The 23,942-nt window shown below is 35.7% G+C and overlaps 1 protein-coding gene across 1 annotated transcript; it reads right to left on the reverse strand.

Moving 5' to 3' along the window:
• On the reverse strand, positions 1–23,738 carry LOC145562261 (protein PHYLLO, chloroplastic-like). Its single transcript, XM_081622481.1, has 28 exons — positions 23,512–23,738; positions 23,236–23,439; positions 22,316–22,530; positions 17,958–18,075; positions 17,678–17,794; positions 16,510–16,611; positions 16,361–16,420; positions 16,173–16,241; positions 14,440–14,544; positions 14,180–14,374; positions 13,823–13,921; positions 11,917–12,483; positions 11,106–11,330; positions 9,106–9,396; positions 7,926–7,993; positions 6,410–6,568; positions 5,911–6,036; positions 5,696–5,824; positions 5,502–5,613; positions 5,211–5,366; positions 4,856–5,101; positions 4,414–4,581; positions 3,622–3,765; positions 2,640–3,101; positions 2,107–2,409; positions 1,872–2,029; positions 1,642–1,749; positions 1–756 (listed from the first exon to the last, which is right to left on the reverse strand). The coding sequence occupies exons 1-28, from the start codon at positions 23,734–23,736 to the stop codon at positions 534–536; spliced, it is 5,154 nt and encodes a 1,717-aa protein (XP_081478607.1). The 5' UTR covers positions 23,737–23,738; the 3' UTR covers positions 1–533.
• Between the last annotated feature and the right edge of the window lie 204 nt (positions 23,739–23,942).

Raw genomic sequence — 23,942 nt, forward strand, 5'->3', positions numbered from 1 at the left:
TGTACCCGATTCGTATTCTTGTACAAGCTGCAACTGAACAAAATGTATTTTTCCATATTCTGTTCCATAGTGTCCATATCAGCCTTGTAATAATACAAGAATTCACTTGCATTTAAACATTACCAACACAAATATACTAAAAGTACAGTACTTCAGAGTACATTTCTCAGTTGGCTAAAGTGAGAACAGCCAACAAGAACTGTAGTTTCCCTCCCTATTTGGGATTGTCGAGCTAAAAACATTATGGCATACCCAGAAAAGGTCTCTGCCCAAAGTAGATTGAATTAAGGATTGCTCATCACAGTTTACTGAGACAGCTATAATCAAACTGTAGTTGTACTACACGAGTTAATTCAGATAGCAATTCCAAAATTCAACCTGTCCTTTTATTTTATTAACATGTTATCTTCGATCTTTTGAGAGATCTTTATGGAGCACCTTCACATGGATGGATTGGGATGCGGGCAAATAATTAGATGGCTAGAATGAGCTTACTTATAAATTGATAATCCAGCAGATTTCAACGTTCCTTGCTAGCTTGTTTTTGTCAAAAATTGTCTCAGCAGTCTAACAAGAGCTAGAGGATTTTCCAAGTGAACAGCATGTCCACAATCAGGAACTTCAACTGCTTCATAAATTGTTGTCTGACCCATTACACGGCTGATATTCTGACTGATACTCTTGAATTTCTCATCTTTTTCTCCAACAACAAACATAAGAGGTATTTTGCAGTGTTTCAAGTCTTCCCAGAGTGGCCTGTTAACAAATGAAGGTAAATGTTCAAGCAATGTGGTAACAATTTTATTTTTTTAGGGGTAAGGGGTGGGCCCCACCTTAATTTCCTATCACAGGAATATCAAGGGGGTATTACCCACAGGGGAGGGGGGATATGAGCCTCGAACCCGGGTCACTACCACGGGAACTGAAGCTTAGCTCCACTGAGCTATAGGCTTCTTGCTCAACAATGTGGTAACAATAGTGGTAAGAATTTGATATCATTTGAAAGTGCAGCTAACATGTATGGCTTTATGCCCACTAAATGTAGCAACTCTGGCATCTACTTTGGCAGCCATAGAAGTATGTAGTTTACAAATGAAAACATAGATGCAAAAGACAGACTATTTAATTCATACAAGATAGGTGCTATGTGCTTCTATGCAACGAAAAAGGCAAGTGCTTTTACAGACAAACACTAAAACTTCTTACATGTATACCGTATACGTCAGTGCGTATAAACTTAGCAAGTCCTTTGAAAGATCAAAGGACAGTTTTATTTATTTATTTTATTTATTTTTTTTTTTTTAAAATAAAGCGGAAAATGGATGAACTAAACTTTATATTCAACAGCAAAAGATCTAAGCAATTATACTTGCTGGCTTGTGGGTTTTTCTTACAGGACAGTTGATCATATGACAACAGTTAACTCCAAACCTTTAAGAGGTCATTATATTTTTCAATGAAACATGGTAAATTAAACAAACACGAATAGAAAGGCTCTAAAGACATCTAATATCTTAATAGGGTTTATAGTAAATAGTTTGCAAGACCATGAAACAACACAAAAAAGAAAGATGTGTATAGTGGCCATGAGAGGGGAGGAGGGGGAAGGGGAGGCAGGCTCATAGAAGAGTAAAAGCTTACATCTGCCTTCCAATACTCAAACCAGACAAAGCTTTTGCTAGACCATGAATATCATGATGCTCCAAGCGACTTGCTACAATCTTATCATAACTTGGGTGTTCCCTGAAACTGTAAAGCAAACTATGTAAGAGATTCTGGAGTTGCTAATTTGCTATTAGCAGCATCCTTTGTACAGTAGGATACAAGAACAGATCCTAAGTTCGGAATCCATAAAGAGAGCAGTAGATTACCTATTCCACAAATCACTGCTGTACCAATTTTCCAGAAAAGGCACCAAACCAAAGGAGATAATTGACTGTGCGCGAGAATCATCTTTTGCAGCACGAATCCTTCTCTCGATTTCATCTCTTAAACCAGGACTTCCAGAAATCATTACAGCTCCATCAATCTACAAAAATATTTGTTACTTGTTACCAAAAAAAATAAACATATCTATATGATTACAAATAACATCTATGGTGATACCTGGCCGCTGAATCTCAATGCCATGTACAATGCTATCCTGGCTCCCATAGAGTACCCAATAAGAGTGACTTTCCCTGTGCTAATTTTATTTATCAACTGGCTCAACACTGCAGCAACTACTTCAATTGATAAACTTTGCCCTTCAGTTGGATTGCCACTACCATCAAGTGATTGTAATTTTGACCTTCCATGGCCAGGAAGATCAACAGACAGGCATTTTGCAGATCCTGAAAGGGCTGTCATGATTGGGGTCCAGTCTTCACCAGTTCCCAGGAAACCATGAAGAAATAGAAGTGTATTTCCCTGCACGAAATCTTAATTATGTCAGAGAGAATGGTTGTACAATGAGTATGGATTTGAAAATTTGAAAACAACGGTTAGATTTCCTGAGAGGAAAATGATGAGTAGCATAATTTGCGACTACTATGCACTAAATTTGAAGATCAGAAAATCAGAATAAAAGCACAACCAGATGCAAGAAAAAGCACCAAGTACATCTCTAGAAATTAAGAGAACATAAAACCAGTACATACATCTCTCCTTTCTCCCATCTCTTGCACCTTGATCACATAAGAACAATCATCTACTTTCACGCCAAGCTGATAAGTAGATATGTTATCTTCAACAGACCTTCTTGAGATAGCATTGCAGTTAACTTGAAAATTGCGGAGGACTCGATCAGCATCGTCGATAGATGCTCCTACAAATCTACTCTTTGGCTGTCGGCAAATAACAAGTGGATCAAGCGTTAAATCTTCTTTCAGCCATTTGTATGTTCCAAGACCATGAGCTACACATATTCTCGGTTTCTTATCTACTGCTTGGGATATTTCTGAACTTCTCATCTCAAGATAATATGCAAACTGAACATAGGAAGACAATCCGAGACTAGTTTCAAAGGTTGCACTCACAACAGCCAATTTTCCCTTAATATGAGCCCACCGTGCAATTACTGCTGCATTTTCAAACCCACCAACAACACTTGGCTTAATCACCTAACAGAAGAAAAACAGCAATCTTAGTAGAGAATTGATAGTAAAGAACAATCGTATCAGTGTGTTCAGTAACATCTTTTACATGCTAAAAGCAAAAACTCATTATTGTAAACTTTAGCGCTTCTTTATTTTCAGACAAGGAGAAAGAAAACAACTAAGCTACAAGTAGAATCATACAAGTAGAATAATGCCCAAAATGTACAAAGAGCAAGGGAAAGGGAAAATTTCGGGGCCAAGATACAGCGACAAATCAAGAATCCTGTATCAATTATCAAGAACCACTGCCATTTAACCACAAACATGATATCGACAAAGATTTGAAAATTCATGTCCCTAGATCTAACAAAAAATGGTGTTCTATTGAGCTTAAAATTTGCCTATAAGAAGCTAGGTATTATAAAGATAAATATGCTGATAGCTTATTATGAACTAATTTAGTAGAGAGGAAACAACCACTAAATCACAAGCAAGTTTGTAAAGTAATGTGAACAAGAAATTAGTACAATTTGCCTGAACGTACAAGAGCCACCACTCCTGGATGCGTGAATCTGGCCAAAGAATCAGATATATTTCCTCGAATATTGTCAATTGTTTCATCTAATGCAACAGGCAAGCCAGTATCTTCACAGAACCTCACAATATCTTCTTCACACTGTACAGGTTCCTGAAAAACAATGAAGATCTAATGTTAAACAACAATAAATTCCAACCCAGGGTAGATTTAACTTTTAGTTCTATAACTACAATGTAGAAATCTATGTTCATATCATCCAACCAAAATCACAATCAAGTTAAGTGCAATAAAGTTCCTTGATCTTCAATTTTAAAACATTAGACTTCTTCCGTTCCTAAAAGTTATACACACTTACTTTTCATGTGGTCAAAATAAAATTTGACCGTAGTGTATGATTGATATACAAGGAAAAAAAATAGCATGTAGGATCTTGTTAGAGTCATGTGAATGTAATTATCAAAATTTGAACTTCTCATAGTTTCTAGTTTCTATAGATAAATAATTGAAGACATTAATGGTCAAAGAAGCGTATTGGAATTTGGAAAAGTTAGACAAGCTGAACTTTCAGAAATGGAATGCTATATTGGGGCTGGGCCAGCAAAGATATCAGTTGAGAAAGATTATAGGTTAATAAAGCAACAAAAAAAATATGTCTCTTCCACCTTTCAGCATATAAAAAATATAAAAATTTATGCTTTATGGAAGAGACACTGGAAAACACAGTGCTTAAAATAACCCATAAACAAGCATCAATTTTTTTTATAACAAGAAACAGAAGTAGAAACCTATGAGGCATACCTCAATATATTGTAAGCCACAATCCTTGACAAGAGATCCAAATATGATAGCCTTTTCATAGGTCCATTTACGGTTAGCATCCACACGAAGTTCAATCTCAGCACCAATCTTTCTTCTTATTTCCTTAATCACAGCACCATCTTCCCTCGGATCATCTCTGCGACCTACCTGTGAGAATACACAGCAGTCTTATAGCAGGATTTAGAAAATGCAGTTCAATCTGCAAGTCACAGCTTAGAGCCAACATAGGTAGGATAAAAGAAATTACGAGAAACAAAACACTTATTTTCTTTGATGTTTAACTCCTTCAAAATTATCAAAAACTCCTCCAAACAATATTTGCATCAAAATTGTCTCTCTTAAGTTTTAAGGCACCCAAATACCATCAAACTCATTTGTCACTCCAAAATTAGGAACAAAAATCTAAATTTCATTGTATTACCTTTACTTTAATAGCACGAAACCCTTCTTCAACAAGAGCAGATACAGTACTTGCAACTTCATATGGACTCCCTTCAGCATCAACAAGGGCACAGATATCAATGCTTGCTGGCTGCTGGTTTTTGACATTGATTTGAACTGGTTGAGGCCAGAGTACACTAAGCAAAGTGCACTTTTGTCTTGCAGCTATAGCATTCAAAGTTGCCATCTCTAGGCCACATCGAACACTTGGGAATAGAGATCCTGGCTGCAGAAAAAGATCACAAAGAAACAGTACAGTAAGGTATGAAGGGAAGGTTGACAGCACACAGGAATGGTGCCACTTATTCCGCAAAAATGCTTACTGGATATCTTACCGGAACTCCAGTTACTCTCCATATCCACACAGAAAAAGACTCTCTCAACAGGGGAAGCTGATAGCTAATAGTAGCTCCTTTTAGGGCATGGAGAAGGAAGCGCAGCTGTTCTTCCACATCTTGCAAATTTTCTTCATGAATTTCAAGAGGTGCAATCTGTTACTAAAATCTATTAGACTTATTTTATGATTTACCCATGGCTTGCATATTCTGAAGAACACAACTTTCAATTCTATCACTTGGAAAACAATGGATCACCATATATAAATCAAGTACAATCATATAGCTCACCTCACCAAACCCAGTACTTCCATCATCAAGAGTCAAAGCTAAAATGAAGCCTTGTCTAACATAATTTGACAGAATTCTGTCAGCTGAAGTTGGTGGAGCAGCAAGGCTGACTCTGCAACCATAGATGAGATTTACATCAACTACTGAAAATATACACGGTGTGAAAACCCTTACAATGATAAGTATAAACTCACCCATACAACGAGTACTCCAATTTGGCAACTTTAAATAAGAAATCATTTGCAGAAGATTCTGGAGGAGAAAATTGTGATAGAGTTGTGAAAGCATGAGATGCCGCTTGGGCAGCATAATTTTTCAAGAGACTATAAGAAAGAGGTGATTGTCAAATAACTTTTGCTTCAGTGAAAGGCAATCAGTTAAACACAGAATGAGATGCCATGAAAATAACCTATGAAATGCTGCATTAGTGTTGATCGCGCCTGAAACTTCTATGACACAATCAGCATCAGCCTGTTGGGATGTTAATAAAGCTTCATGAAGTTCCAGTTTTGTCTCTGCCAGCAGATGCTTTACACTGCAATTCCACCAGTCTTGTGAATCATACAGTCAAAATATAAAATAAAACCTAAAAAGAGAGGAATAGTCAAATATGAAGCAAGCAATTGTAACTCTAAAACGAAAGTACAGGTTAGCATACATCCAAATAGTCACATCACTCTAATACACACAATTAACGATCAGAATATAATGAATTCCCAGCATTCAGTTTACTTTGAACAACAAGGCTTTCAATTAGACATCTATCGTAGAAATTTCCATTATTCAAGAGATGATAAAGATGTATGAAACAAATGAGATTATTGACCTTCCACTATAGCATCATTGGGAAAAAAAAAATGGAAGTCCTAGATTGAAGGAAATTATAAAGGATATAGAACTACCATTACCCGTGTGCAGCACATAGCTCGTTGACTGAAATGCGATGATTATAATAGAAATACTTCCCCAATATTTCAGAGTCAATTTTTTCTGCAATTGGAAGGAAACTGAAGATCCCACCACCACGATTGTTGATAACAAGTATTGTCATAGGCTTCCGCCCCATCCTACAAGCACAAGTTAGCAAACAACAAATTGTTAAATTTTGGAATCCTTAAGCATGACAACATTGTCAGCAACTTGTCAGCATAAATGCCAGATATAAATTACAATATTAGCACCAATAACAATACTAAATAATTCTACAACTTAAATCCCGTCACCGGCAAGATATAAACCAAGATGAAGAGAATACTAAAAGATGCGGAATAAGAAAGGTTACTGTAGTATAATATCACGACTTTTTGGTGGGGCTGGTATAGGACCTCAGCTTGCAGGACATACATTAGCAGACTGGATTTAAAATACAACCCAAACAAAAAAGGAAAAATAAAATAATGCCCTGCATCACCTTTCTGGTCTCAACCACGCCCTATTAATAGTCAAGGCTATACCAAAGTTTATCAGGCCTTTAACAGACTAGTTTTGTGGAAATATCTTCCATATTGTTTGGACTTTGGGGTAGCTTACATTTCCCCCTATTGGCAGAACAGGCTATGCTATTCCTCTGTCGGTTCAGTCAGATAAATCACTATTTTTTAGAGACAGTGGGCATTTATAGAGGTGAAAATGATACCTTTTCTAACTTGGCATACAGTGGGTTCATTTAACAGGAAGCTGACTGAGACGAGGAGAATAATCTTGCTAATCAGCAATATAGAATCATAGTTTTCATGTGCAGTTCCCATACAGTAAGTACAGGCACTTCAACAAACGTAAGTTTTTGCATCCTTCAGACCTCCATATTCATGCAGTCTTACGAACTAAGAATAGTGAACGGGTCATGACTCATGAGCAATCTATTATGCAGAGCCCAACAATACATTTTATTTGACAAACAAGCATGAGCGTCTCAATCATGCTGTTTTCCTTCTAAACAGGATATCCTACAAGATACAAGTTTGTGACAGTCATAGAACCAAATAATAACACTCATGTAGGCATGCCACAGATTTAGGACACAAATTAGAATAATAGGAGAGCACTATGAGATTGCTTCTACATCTCGGCCATTTTGGAGCTTCAAGATCAGGGAATATTGTTCATAAGCTAAAATATTGAATGCTTAATACATAATCTCCAGCATCTATAGCAGGCAATATGTAAGATTTATGCTGTGCGTTTTGAGAACGAATTCTTTAAGGCTATAATAAGTGAGATGCCCATTCTGACTACCACCTATACATATTTCCTGATTGGCAGACAGCTAGCTAGCACAGCGAATATGTTTTCCCAACTTTTTTTCCTGACATATTGTATCCTACCAGGCATTCTAACAATTCTAAGAATAAAATTGACTGCATTGTCCATGCTAATGGCAGTATGGTACCATAGAGAAGAAATTTTAGTGTTTGAAACTAATACCTTGAACTCAATATTGCCAAACCATTTGTATCATGAAGAAAAGAAACATCTCCAATTATACACAATGCCTGACAAGAAATTGATTGTCAATAACATACTCTACAAAACCCAAAAAGTAATAAAATAAAGAAGATTTTGCACCTTGAATTATCTTAAAGAAGAAATTTAGTGGCTACAAAAAATACAGATTTTGTGCATGCAAATCAATTAATTGGATACAATGACAATGCTTCCATGAACAACCACAGGATTAAATTTGCTGGTTCTCTATTAGCTTAGCTCTATAATAAACCAGCATATTATGGGTAGTCTAATATTATTCAGTCAGTACTCAATAGTCATCAAATATAGTATGAATAACAGAATAAGGGAGAGTAGGCATAGAGAAAAGCCATCCAAAATGTTTGATTTTTTATTTTGTTAGCTTTAGAAGAGGGTCAAGTGAAAGTCTCTTGAATACTTGACATTAATCTTTATTTTCTGAAATTTCAGCTTTAAAACAAAATCACCAATTTCATCTCTTTAGAATAACCCGTATTATGCTGGTTCATACAAAATCACCATTTTCATCTCTTTAGAATAACCCGTATTATGCTGGTTCATTACAAGTACTGCAATGTCAGCAGAATAAAGTCGTAAAACTATATGAATTCACAAGTACACTTCTGGTTTAAAAGAACAAGTGATCAAAAGTAGAGAAAAATGCACCTAGCTACAAAAATCTGTCAAAATATAATGGGTGGGCGTTTTCAACCTGATCATGAAATGTTATGTGTACTTGTCAATATGTTTTTTCAAAGTCCTACTCCCTCCGTTCTTTTTTATCTTTCCATTTATTATTCATATAAAACAAAGTAGTAAGTGGAAATTAGGTCCCCGTTTTAACTTTTTAGGTAGGAAAGAGAAAGTTGTTTCGAAACATTGGTATTATTATACAGTTTTATGAGGACAATGTGATGGGGTAAAGGAGTGATATAAAAGGAAACTTTCTTTACCATATAAGGAATAAAGAAACAGTAGGAAGATAAAAGAACATATCAAAACGGAAATTAGGAAGATAAAAAAAATAAAATAAAAATTGAAATAAACACTTCAAAAAAGCTAATAATACACGAGTCTCATGTAGTAATAAAAAATAAACACTAATACATAGAAATTAGGTATAACAAAGATGTATTACCCTTTTCTTGCATCCCACAGCAAAACCAGCAGCTGTACTTAGCAAACCGTCAATACCACTAGCTCCTCTATTGCCCGCTATGTGTATCCCTTGACATAGTAATACTGACTGAGATGTTTGATTAGTGCAACTTACAAGTCCTCGAGAATACATGTCTGCATCACGTATAGCCATGCTATTTCCAATGAATAAAACAGTATCAGAGCCAACTACTTCTGAAATTATATGTGCAACATGAGGTTCAGTCAGTGAGTACTCAGAGCAGATTAGAAATGATAACTCCCATGCCACCTGAAAGAGAGCATCCAATCAGAGCATAAGAAAATACAAGGCCAAGGATAAGAAATTTAAGAAAATGTCTATCCTAGTCAGCACAGAATATAAGAAAGACACCAGTGTACATGCTTCATGCTTGTGAAGAAAAATACTTAGTATATCACAATTAGTGTTTCATTTTTATTAAAAAGTACATCACAATTAGCTTGGTAGAAATGAAGATAATCTTGCTAGCTCTGAGTGTTAACTTGTACAGTTGTACCCCAATGACAATAGAACACTATTCAAAGGACTGTTACTGCTTGTTTGGATACACTAGCAGGAAGGAAAGGAAGGGAAGGAGTAGGGATGGGAGGGAAGAGAAGGGGAGGGGAGGGAAGAAGAAATTGAACCTTCCTTGTTTGGATAAAGGAGAAAAGGGAGGAATGGGAGGGACATTCACCATTTTTTTTATTTTTCTTAATCTGTGGGTTGCTTGCATTCAACATTATACAAATTTTTTAGAAAAATATTGTAGTTATTTGTATTATAATATAAACCTGATTATAAAAAAAAATATATTGATAAACGTCATTAAAATCAAGCAAAACTCAAACAGATAACTTAATATCCTATGTTCTTCCCCACAAAAAAAAAAAAAAAAAAAAAAAAAAAAAAAAAAAAAACTTATGTAAATTAATCTAAAACATCAGATTGATTTTCAAACAAATTTTCCAAAACTGATTTTCAAACAAAAAAATCAAAGAAATACATAAAAAAAAAAGAAAAAAAAACGAATTGAAAATCAATTAAACATTAGCAATGAAGAAGAGCAGCAAATCCCTAGAAATTGGAGGATAAAATTTGCGAGAAGCATAGTAGAATAACTTGGTAAATTAATTGGCCTTACCTTGAAAAATTCAAGAGATTGAAAGAGATAAATTAAAAATGCCAAAACCCTATAATTTGGGGGAAAATAATCGTGAGAACAGTATGCTAGTATCGAGGAGGAGAGAGAAAATAATAGAAGAGAAAGATTATATAATAGGTTGAATGCAATATTCTAGTTGAATGTTAATCATATGTTTTCCTTCCAAATCTTTTCAAATTTGGAAGGATTTTATTCATTAACAATCAAACAAAGCTTTTCCCTGCTATTCAAAAAAAAAACTAAACTTTTCCCTTCATTTCCTTCCCCTCCATTTCCCTCACTCCCTTTATTTGTTATCCAAACAATGGATTTAACCCCCCTCCCTTTCCCTTCTCTTCCTTTCCCTCCATTTCTTCTTATCCAAACAAGCTGTTAAAGTAAGAGTCCGTTTAAAAGATGTTAGGGGGGAAAGGGGTTATTTCACCATTTAAATGTCTTTAGGCTGGTTGGTAATGCCTTTGTAAATGTTATCGGTAGTACTAAATTATTTGTTTGTCTTTACTTATGCTAATTCTCGTGTAATAAGAGACATCAATTCCTCCATCTTTGTCTGCTAGCATCCATAGCAGAAATAAGCCCTTTGAGAGTTCACAGATCAACACATCAACATGCCTATCCAGTCAAACAACCATATCTTTTGTATAACAAATTCACTGTCTTCCAACAAGATATTGCATATTGTCAAATAGTCATCTTAGTATACTCCTAAAAGCAGCACTCTTTGCCTTGCTAAATGCCAAACTCAATTTCAAGATTTCAAGTAGAGAGCAGAAAAGCAATTTTGTGAATGCGAATTTTAAAGACATTAAATTACCACCGAATTTGCAACTTGCAGAAAACTACTCCATTTGCTGCTTGTACATGGAAAAGTGTCTTTCAGCAGACCCCCAGTGAATTGAGAGATTGTGCTCTGAATCCGATGCGTCACTATGTGTGATGGATCATGTCGATAAGGGTGCTTGTCAACCATTATATATGAACACGGAGAGCAATGTTCCAGAAATTGAGAAATCCTTTTACTTGTTATCTTGCTTCCAACCTGCAAACAAAGAAATTTACCGTAATTAAAATGTAATGGACAGCAAGAATCATGATTGCATGAGTCATATGAATAGTGTAGTAATGTTACACCATACTAAAGGCTGCAACCAGCTTTAGTCATTTAAAGTGAAAGGTCTGTTGCAATACTCTGAAAGCTACACACAAACGCAGTCTACAATGGCACTCCAAATTATATTACTTCATAATGATTGAATTACTCATAAGAAATAACAGGTCAGCTCCAGCGTCCCATTATTTCTAATGATGACTGAATATCAGCAATAAAAAGTTTGTACCTCTATTCTACACAATTTACTCCATAGATTACCTAATGTCTCAGCCTTCATTTTTTTTGGGGAGTGGGGGGGGAGTGGGGGGGGGGGGGGGGGGGGGGGGGATGGATTCTCCAACGTGCAATTTAGAGGGAGTTTAAATGCTGGAGAGGGTCTACAGAATTGCTGCTGGGGAGAAAGGAAAGAGAGAAAAGAGGCAATTATATAAGAGGCACAGATAGGTGCAGCTCTCCACTATATAAAACAACTCTCAAAGACAGAGGACATCATATAAGCAAACAGAAGCATTACCTGAATAATTACATCTAATTCTGCCCATTGCCTGACTGCATCACAGAGCAGCACGTGATCAAAGTGGTCAACGAAAATAAAGTTCTTCTCATATTCACGGTAAGAAGTCAATAGCTTTCGTAATCGTAAACCTGACAAGATGTCCACCACAACAGGCCATGAAAGATGTTGAGCTAATGCAAGAGCTGCCCAAATTTCATCTTCTTGGTGTATAGCACCAACGACTAATAGCCCATGCTTACTATTCTTAATCATCCTTTCAACCTCAGATGTTAGGCCATAAGAGGCAGCATGTGCATAGGACGATTGCACTTTGATATATTTAGTAAAAGGTTGAGTGCTTGAGATCCAAAAATCCAGCTTGTCTAAACAGCTTCTACTCCAAATTTGGGGACTGTTATCCAATGGTTCCCTAAAAGAACAGTTGATTTGAACAGGACCACATGGTGAACAAGTAGCCCAATTGACAGCAGAATCAACAGTTGTGAGAACCATTCTTGCTTTGATATGATCAGTTGGTGCCGTAAGATTGAAGAAGAATCTCACATAAGAGCCAAAATGGTTCACCTATAACATACGCAAAGATGTGTTAGATAATTCTTGAATGTTAAAGAACTGGAAGCTGGGAGCAGCCAATCATGTCATTGGACGTGGTGTAATGACAAAGAACAACTCACCTGATATACATAAGCCAAATTGCATCTGACTTAATTCACATAAAACGAAGGCACATAGCATAGCATACATCGAAAACGAATTTCAAATTAATCATGTACATGACTCAGTGACTGGGGGTATGTAGACATAGAATACCTCAACAATGAACTTGATATAATGTAAATGGATGACAAGTGTGCTAATGCATGGTATGGAATGTAGCACAAATGTCAAGTTCAAGTGTCAACTTTCAGTCCTTACTCCTTACTCTTGTGATTACACACCAACACATCATTTTCAACTCACTCACGAAAAAAATAACTTACCTACCCTGAACCTGACATACAAAAAAATAGTTAATTACCCACCCACTGTCTTTCATGTTCTATATTTCCCCATATCTGTTACAAACTGAAAAGCACCGAAAAACCCCAAGGACTAGTCATGGACATGATTCACAGCATATGCAGCTTTGCATTGCACCAGTTGTGCATTTGTAAATAATGTTTATATATGTCAAGATTCATGCCCTTGATACACATTTGTGGTGGTTTAATGGGAATAATGAGGTCTAAAACTCTAAAAATCAATATACCCTCTACGAAAAGGACAGCAGTCATTATGAGGTGAGATTTCCACCAAAGGGAAGTAAAAGAAACAACTTGTGTCTTCTGTCACCTTGCTTTAACATCTATCAGACTATTGGGCTGCCTAGGGGATTGACCTTACCATCATGAAGGAAAAAGAAAAGATGAGGAACATCAGCTTCGGACAAACCACTCAACCATAAGGCAAGCTAGAACACAAAGAAAATCAATAACTCAAAAGAGCTAATTGGACCCTCTATCATAAATCACATCATCTTTTTTATCATTATAAGATGAAAAAAATCAACAACAATTCTGACTGAAATCAAATGCTACCAAGCATAAGTCACATGCATCTTTAGTAGGGTACCAAAATTTTGATCAAATGTTTCTGTTAAAAGTATCAGAAACCAAAACAAATAATGTCTTTGAGCTTAATAATCTATAAAAATATAACAAACACTGGTGAAGTTTGAACAAACAATCATATTCCACAGGCCGACACATCTCAAAATTGACAATATTAATTCATATAAGACTAAATCAAAGGACACATAAGAGTATTAGACATCTTTGAGCTACCATATGAAAACTTATATCAACGATATAAAACAGTTAATGCCATTTTCATGTCATTTTGCCTCATATTACTAGTTGCAGACCTGATCTATTGCTTGATTTGCTCCAGCAGCATGCAATTCTGTAGGGCGATCAGCGGTGAGCAATACTAGAGGTACAAAATCTTGACTAGCCTCCACAACCTAAAAAGACAACACCATTTGCCAATTAGAGCTTCGGAAAGGTTCAAGCCCAGCTTAATTTCGACTATGCATCCCTCATGCCCCCATAAAACTAATTGTCAAACATACTATAGGAACAAAGATCAGTACATCCTTCATATTTTAAGGTATCAACAAAGTTGTAAGTGTAAAAGTTGTGATATTACAATGTAGCAATACAGTGACTTACTGTGCATACAAAGATTCTCAAAACAAGAGACATGATTCTGAATTACTTACAGCGGGGTACAGATTTGAAACTGCAGTCCCAGACGTTGTAATAACAACAGCAGGTATCTGAGATCCTCTGGCATACCCGACGGCATGGAATGCAAGTGATCGCTCATCATAGCATGCAATACAAGTTATACGTGGATGAGCTGATGCTGCAATTGCAAGAGGAGATGACCTTGATCCTGGAGCTATACAAAAATACTAAAATAATACTAAATCAGGCAAGTGCACACCCATGCAGAAACTTTTAGATGGATACTACGCACCGTTAAGCCAAGTCGAGAACATTCCTCAACAATAAGCGATGCCCAGACAGAATTGATGTTGGCACACTCTTGCAGGATAGAACTTGTTACACTGGTATCATCCAACTGATTATTAAAAAGGCATAAAAGACTATTAAAGACTTTTAATATTCCAGTAAATTATTGCTTCAGCTAACAAAGAAAACTCTGCAACTGAAATAACTACTCTGTAGTCGAAAACAAGCATCAATTTAAAGTTATAATTTTGATTTATATTAAGAGTGGAACATTTGTAACCCAAAGATGTGACTACTTTCCTAAGCATATTCTCATGTAACCTTTAAACGCCATATTTACTAGAATCAAATAATGAATTTAATGATGGTACTAAGGTAGTTGGTTCACTGTGCTCACTTTCTTATTGTGTGCAAAAGGCTAAAATGCTTGATTAGGATCATGAGTCTATGAAAAGGTAATGACCTAACAGGCAAAAAAGACTATCTCACAAAGGAACCCAAGGGTTTCATCTCTCTTTTTTAGGTCCACAAGACAAAAACATAAGAAGTATTAGACAGCAATGTTAGGAATAGTTCATCTAAGTAGCTGACAAATAGATACTTTTCAAATTAAGGGCCTGGCAGAGATATAGTTATCCTGTAATAACAAAGGTAACCCTCTACAGGGGAGCTTCATGAAAATTGAAAACACCTGGTTTGATGATACACAGGGTATGATAACCAGAGGAAACCAAAGGATGACACTGATAATAGGTAGGAAAATATGTTATGAAGTCAGAATAATTTAACACATGCAGCTTCCAGTCAGGTCATCAAAAACATGAATTCAACCACATTAATAATAGCTAGAAGAAAATGTTATGAATGGGAACCATTAACACTTGCAGCTTACTGTTAGGTCATCTAAAATGTGAATGCAATGATGTTTGAACTGATTTACTTCAAAAATGAACTGTTGTCAAGATACACGGCTTCAAACTAGATGAGGTTTGAATGATGGAACAATCACTCACAAATCTTAGAAATTCAATTCATTATGACTTATGGTAGAATTTGCAAAATCTATAACTCAAGCAGAGAAAAGGATTCTTAAAAATCTAAAAAGGATAAGGAGACTTTAAAGCATGGGATCTTTCCTTTTCATTGGATTTTTCTTCCTTCTACAAAGGTCTTTTTATTTATATTTAGTTCCAACAAAATCAATCAGTTCATTATGCATCAAATCCTTGCAAACAACAACAATATTAGAATCTTAATTCCAATTATGGGCTTGGATACATGAACCAAGAATTTATACCAACTTTTGTCTGTTAGCTTGTTCTGGCTGTTTATGTAAATATAAAAAGGGGTAGTGAGGGATGGGCTGAGAGTAGTTTGTGGATTGTGACAGTATTGTTGAGAGGCGTGACCTAAAGTCACCATCTAGAGACTAGTGGCCTCAAGTCACCCCCTGTAAACAGAGTTCTTGCATTTAAATGAAACGGTCACTTCACTTCCCTCAATGATTCCATCTTTTTCAATTGTTTGCTTAATATTCTGCTGTAGCATTAGTAGTTTGTTACAGAAAATAGTGTTAACCATATCTATTTAGTATTATATGGCCTTCACAGAATTCATAGGATATAACGTTAACCATATCAAGTTTTCTTGCAACGTAACTGTTTCAGCAGTATAGCACATTGCATGAAAACTTTACCAAGACACATTGCATCAGTAGCTAAAATAAGGTTAATATACCATATTGTTTGAAACTGCTGTCTTCTGGGAAAGCCTGATGCAGAACTGACATGCAGATGCAATATTTTTCTGCATTATATTTGAATCATATTAATCAGATTTTAAATTAAAATCAAAAGAACAACAAAACCTTGCTTAGACTAAAACATGCAGTGTCATGATTAACATTACCAGGAAGAAGGGGATACCATTTCCACAATACTAGCAGCATTATTGTAACTTCCCAACAATGGGGCTTCCATGTAAACCTTAAAAAATAGGGGAAAAGAATGTCAGAATACTAAACCTGTCTAGCATTTCAACTTACCCCAGTTGTGCAGTTGTTTTGATATCATACCATTTTCATCTTTCTATCCTCTACCATATTAAAGATGTTGCCAGTCGACTTCATCATGTTTGCACAGCAGTTCTCCAGCATAGCTGGAAAATGATTGATTGCCTAAAATTGGCAAGAGAAGAAAAAAAATGTATTAAATAATAGAGACAACAGTGGATATGGTGAACAATAAAACATGAATATGTATTAACAAAATAAGAATACTTCGACATTCAAGAAAAAGGCCAAAATAGTACAACCCTCTTTGGCACAAGATTATTAGAGAGATGATGATAAGATCAGCATGGATCATTCCATGAGTATTACAAACCAGTTCAATAACAGGCCACAAGAAATTGAGCACTAAAGACTTTAGTGTGAAAAGAAATATGCATGACAAGCCTCAATATTTCTCGAACTTGTTACTAATAAGTATCATCATCAAGGTTGAATTTCAACGCTTAGTCCCAATATTTCACACAAAGAACACTTAGTCTCAACTTCACACATGGAACACAAGAACCCATCAACTGTACTCATCCTATTTTAATTAGTTATAACTAATACCATGAGTCCATGACAGGTTGCTTTCAAACATTTAAAACTTGAAAATTGACATTGTGATCCTATGACTATGACATTCAACCAAGGAACACAGCACACCACCAATGCAAGCATTTACTAATTCTACTGACGACACATTGCTATAGGCTTACCTATTTATAGCAGTTTGGTACCCCAAAGAGAGTTTTTAATGCAGCATTTGGTAAATATAGATTACACAAATGGATATATAGTTTATGGCCTCAAAATACCTAATAATTAAAGAATCATGGAAAATTCAACACCATGTGCATTTACACAAAATTAAATGATGGATAAACTATAAGGATTATGATTTGACAACAATACCCAAGCAATACATTCACACATGTGACATGCAATGTGAAAATCATCAATAAGAATAAAAAAAATCGGCAGATTAATGTTCATAAGAAAAATCGCCAATGCTTGAAGAAGGAACTCCAAATAAGTAAAACATAGCTATTTAATGTTGAAGCAGATGAACAAATATACTGACAGTAATTTACTCCAAAACACCTTGGATTATGTGAAATACCTGGATAATAATAATGAAAAGGCAAACGCAAAATCTGTGTAACTAGGGAGAAAATAAAAAAGGAGATACCTGTAAGAGAGAATTCTCATAAGAATGAAGAGCTTGCTTGAAATTACACCAGAAAGAGTCACTCCATACAAGTGTCCCAGCTAATATGCAGAACCCTTCATATTCATTTAGTTCTATCTAGCAAATAAAACATTTCCAAATTAATAGCAGTCCTTGAATGCCACAACATGTAAACCAGGCTATCAATAGACAACATCATACTTATAATTTCTAATTGATTACATTGGGCATTCTATGAGAATCAGTAATGATATATGATGCAAAAAGAATGCAGCGTCACCTGAGGAATTATAAAGTACAATGAACCAGTCTCATGCTTCATAAAAGAAGATTTGATGTCGTAATTGCTATCAATGAAGCCATACACTGTGATATTGAGTGAATCAACCAACAAATATCTGCAAAAGATATAAAGTTATTTTCTTCAGTGAACTCTCAGCTATTTAAAAAGGGTAAAACCCTTTTCTAGTACTAAGAAATGGACTCTTAAATAAGTTCTCCTAGAACTTTTAACACTTGGACTCTTTCTTTGTAAGATATATATCTAGATTCTAGAATATATTAGCTACGTTTAATAAAGGAAAAATTGCCCGGAATAATCCCACCTTTGGGCCGTCCGCCCAATATAATCCCACCTTTGGATTATTTTTAAATAATCCGACCTTTATAGTCAATCCGCTCCCAATGGTCCCAACCGGTCAACTAACCTGTTATAACAAGTCGCCCTAACACGTGTCGGCCTACGATTGATCAAAAAATAAAATAAAAAATTAACAAAAGTTTTTTTATTAGAAAAAAATAGAAAAAATTAATTAATTAAATTAATTAATTATTTCAAAAAGCCCCACCAGGCAAAACCACCCTCCCCGCCGCCGTTCCCGCTGACCCAGCTGCCGGACTCCCTAATCCCACAGCACCGACCACCGCCAAGAAACTCTCCCACAACGCCGACCACCCAGAAGCTCTCTCGCAGCGCCGACGCCCTCCCTCCCCCTCCCACGAACCACCAAGCTCCCTCCCCACCGCCAAGAAACCCAGTAAGAACTATCCCCCCAACCCTCGAAATCCTTTCTCAGTCCCGATCCCAACTCCTTCCCCTTCCCCAATCCCTTTTCCGGCTACCTCCCCTTCCCCACGCTCCGATTTCGACCCTTATCCCCTTCCAACGTCTCGATTCTGGCCTTTCTCCTCTTCGCACACCTTGATTTCGTTAATGGTTGTGGTGGGTAAAAGGGTAAGGGAGGGTTGGAGAACAACTCCGAGTAGGAGAACGGCGCAGTGAGGCTGGCTGCTCTGTAGGGGCGGCAAGGTGGCTGAGGTCGCGGTGGGGCTAGGGTCTAGGGTTATTTTAGTTTTTTTTTTAAGTAAAAAAATTAAAAAAAATTAATTAATGTTTATTATTAATAATCATTTCTTAAAACAAAATTTTAAAAAAAAAATTATTTTTTGACCAATCACATGATGACACGTGTATATTAAACTTCACTAAAAAAAATTACCTACCCAACTGGTTGCGATCACTTGGGAACATTAGGAGCGGATTGACTATAAAGATCGGATTATTTAAAAATAATCCAAAGGTGAGATTATTTTGGGCGGACGGCTCAAAGGTGGGATTATTGCGGGCAATTTTTCTTTTAATAAATGGCTTTCAATGGCTATTTGGTTGCCTTTTGCTTTTTTCATGTGGTTAAACACCATGCTTCCAAAAAAAATAAATAAAATAAATAAAATAAATAAATAAACTTCGTATATAATAATCATTATTAAAAAAAAATGGTTTGGTTAAAGGCTTTTTGGTTGGGTAAAAACCTAGTTTTTAAGCCAAAATGAAAAGACTTTTCCCACTAGCTTTTGCCTTTTATCGTGATAAATGACTTTTTACTTCTTCTTTTAAATAAGTAATACTCCCTCCACCTCTATAGTTTGAACATTTTACCTTTCCCAATATAGTTTGGACATTTTACCTTTCCAAGTGCCCCATATTAATTCGAACACTTCCTTGGGATAGACCCCACTATTATTTTGAGACTCCTCTCTTAACACTACCAAAATGTTAAGGCCTCATTCTATCTCACATTCAATAAAAAAGATACCTATATCCTATCGTATCTACTTGTTCAAAAAAATTATACTCAACTATCTCATAGCACACTCACTTTACTACTTCCTTCGTTTTTAATTTAATGCTTGCAACACACACTTTTCACGGTAAATAAGAAAAGTGGGTCTTACATTATTTAACACACTTAAACTGCGGTTGAGAGATTGTTAGGAGTATAATTAAGTGGGCCACAAGATTTAAATAAGGGTAATAGTACAACCTTTACTATATATATAAATAAATAAATAATCCATTTATAGTGTGTTGCAAGTATTATAAAATTTCCATTTTAGGGAAGTGTTGCAAATACTTAAAAATGGATAAAGTATAAGATTAAAATTTATAAATTAAAAATTAATAACACCTCAGCAACTTAACGCTGTGTCAGGCAAGTGATTGAACTATTCTAAGATGCATGGAGTAATTAAGAACTAATAATCAATAAGAATGATTATTTATTGATAAAATAAATACAAAGTTAAACTATTAATATCTCATTATTCATACTTTGTACTTTATAATTCACCGATCCATCAATTATTCCTTTCTAGAATCTACTTGGAAAAGATTATGGAAGAACATGTCCCTTTTTAATACAAATGCTCCTGTGCAAGAGCTATTTTGGAAGCAAAAGTCCCAAACTTCAACCCCATATGCGGCACACGTAATCATTCTGAAGAAAATCCTCTTCATTTTTCAACTATTTTTACGTCCTCATTGTTATTAAAAAAAAAAAATGTAAATTCCCACAACCATTCATTCTACAAACTAATTGGAATGAGTGAATTTCTTATAATATACAAAAAATAAACACTGTAAAACTGAGGACTAGGGCTCCTTCACAAAAAAGGATTTTTCAAGTTAAAAGCTGATGGTTTTTAACTGATAGTTAACAATGATGGAGCCCGAGACATAATCAAGTGTAAAAAAGGTCTATGGCAGATTGGTTTTTCTACTACTATAAAAGTGCCATGTTGCTATATGGTACAGAATATTGGGCTTCTAAGGAGCACATTAAAAAGATGGAAGTTACTGAAATGCACATGTTAAGATGGATGTGCGGAAACACTCAAAGAGATAGAATTAGAAATGAAGTTATTCGCAAGAAAGTAGGTATCGCAGGCATTGCAGACAAACTAAGGGAAAATCGCCTGCCAAGATTCATGCATGTAAGAAGGAGACCCCAGGGTGCATCGGTACGAAGAGTGGAAGAGTGGGATCATGGAGAGGTTAACCGAGGTAAAAGGAGACCGAAAATGACTTTGGTTGAAAGGAGTTAGGAATGGTATGAAGCATATGGATTTGCATGAGAATGAAGTATTAGATCGTAAGGGATGGAAGAGGAAGATCTTTGTGGATGACTATACGGAATAATCATTTTGGTTCATTTAGCTGAGCCCGCTTATGAAATTAAGGCTTTAATTGATTGATTGATTGATCCAACATTTACGGTCCAGCTTCTTCAGAGTTGCTAACTATCTATGAAGGAGTACTTATTGCTCGGAAAAGGAAAATTATGCATCTAGAGCTTGAAACTTATGCTAGACAATCTAATTGCTTATCAAGATTGTGAACTGGCAGTTGTAATGAAAGACGTTATTAATTTCTGTATTTGATGTGTAATATGATGTATATCTCATTCCTTCAAAACTTACAAAAGTCCAAGCATACTCAATTCAAAATCCCAATGTATTCTTTAATATTCACCTATTCTATACATGGACCTAATTGGCAGAGTACTAAAAAAAGCCAGTAAATAAATCTAAGCCAAATTACATCCTCTAAACCACATAGTATGTAGGTAACCACAAATAAAACTGCAGAATGCATAAAGTTTCTCTCCATACATGAAACTAGTGAATCTCTTCATATGCCAAATATGTTCCTCCTTAGAATCTCTGAACAAAAAAAAAAGGAACAAGAAATGGCTCACTACATTAACCCCCCCCCCCCCCCCCCCAAAAAAAAAAAAAAAAAAAAAAAAAAAAAACATGATGTCTAATGTTACATGTACTCCTACTGTCTGCCACAAAATAATTACAGTATCACAGAAACAGCTTCATCAACTACAAAGATTCAACTGGTTAGTGGCTACCAGTTGGCACTATGTAGTAGAAAGGCTATAAGGGATGCATGAAAATGGCTGCCTAACATAGAGGATTGTTGAAATAGTGGACTTAGCTGTAGAAATAAAAGACTGGGCACAATCATGAACATGTAGCATCAAGGTAATCTTATACGAGATCATCATTAATCTTGTCCTTCAATTTACACAAATCACCACATTAATACGGTAATACCAGTACTATCTATCCACACTAACTGGGAATTACCTCCAACCTTAACCATCATTCACCTCAAAATTTGTGCTCAGAGCCAATTTTTACTAGGGCTGTTTGCTGAAACTTCTCAATGCTATAAACTAGGACAGAAGAACAGTACATAGCATAAACTTAAACCAATTGTACATAAATTGTTAACTAAATACTGAAAGATTTCAAGAAACATAAATCAAAAAGATATTTGAAGTTTACCTTCTAAACGAGTTCCACTCATCAGATCTAGAAGGTGACTGTCTAAAGGAAACCGCAGCTCCAATTCCAAAAACCCCATGAGTCTTGCTAAAGAAAGCTGACTCGCAAGTTGGATTCTTTGATTGCTTGGACAGGTAAAACTGAGGAAACACTCCCGATGCCTCAGGCTGACAACAGAACAAGTCCAAAGCATTCGCACTTGGGGGCACAGCTACCTGTAACTCAGTTTATAAATTCAATAACCAAAGAAACCAAGAAAACAATGTGGCTTTCAAATTTTCCAACTAGAACCCAAATGCATCATTTACAGCTTAACAGCAGATTAACGCAGCACTCCATTTCAAAACTATATAATCTCTTCACACCCAAACAAAAGGCTCCCAAATAAAACTCATTAACTGTTCCAAATGTTGAAGCTTTATCCAAATGAACTCTATACACCACATTTTACATTACATATTCTTATAATAGATATAAAACAACAAACTTGATAACATGATAGGGTAACCTCCTTTCAAGTTTAACTCCCTTTACTTGATCAACTCACAGATATTAGGTATGTCTTACCATCCTTCCAAGCAATCCAATTCCTAGTGCAAACAACCAAATTAACTCCCCCATTTCAAGATAACTGGCAACACTCAATTTAGCGCCATTTTATTACTTTCACCGATTTTTTTTTTCCTATTGGTGTCATCAACAATATAATTACTCACAGTCCCAAATTTGTTGCCGCGTATACCTCTTGGGCAAACCTTTTCTATCTAAGGTCATTTCACTCATTAATCATAAATTGTGGCGAAAGCATATGTGACAACTAGATTGGGACGTACGACAACGGAATGCTTTACTGATGCCATCAACAATCAACAGAGTAAATTCCATGATATTAAAAGAATAGTACAAAACACTAAAAATACCTGAAATCTAATCAAACCACTAGCAGAATTCGGAGGATTAAGCTTAAATTCATGAAGTGCATCCTTCAATGCAACAACACCATGCTCCAACGTCAAAGCAGGTGGAAGAATTCTAGTAAGAGACGCTTCAATTACCAAATCATCACCACAAAATTCATCTTCCGACGCATTAACTGAGTTATTCAAACTAATTGCTCGATTCATCTGAAAAATCAAAAGAAAGACAAAATTAGGGAAGAAAAAAAGAGGAAAATCAGAGTTAAAAAAGAGGAATACCTTGAGAAAGGGGTTTTGATGGAGGAGAAGAGAGCGAAAGAGGTGGAAATTGGAGGAAATTGAAGGGAGTTTAGGAGAGAAATTAGGTTTAGGGTTTGGGAAACTGAAAATTGGGGAAGATGAAGAGAGAGAATTTGGGAGAATTATGCGAGTGTTCATGGTTGTGGGAAGAGGGAAGTGAGAGTGGAAGAAGATGAAAAAGGATTGGTCGTGGATAAGAGTCATAAGACTAGTACGGAGGAAATACAGTTGCTGGTTGAACGGTATTCTCATTAAATTCCCGCCTTTTGGATTACGGGGCAGTTACCCATTTTAAACAGACGAAAACCCGTAGATACGAAAGACAATTTGGGATTACTTCGTTAGTGTTATAAGGAAAATTCCGTCAGTGTTACAAAGGTTAGTCACTTAGTGTTGTAGAGATTACTCAA

Source organism: Chenopodium album, chromosome 10, assembly GCF_948465745.1.
Source record: "Chenopodium album chromosome 10, dcCheAlbu1.1, whole genome shotgun sequence".
In the NCBI taxonomy this organism is placed as follows: Eukaryota; Viridiplantae; Streptophyta; class Magnoliopsida; order Caryophyllales; family Amaranthaceae; genus Chenopodium; species Chenopodium album.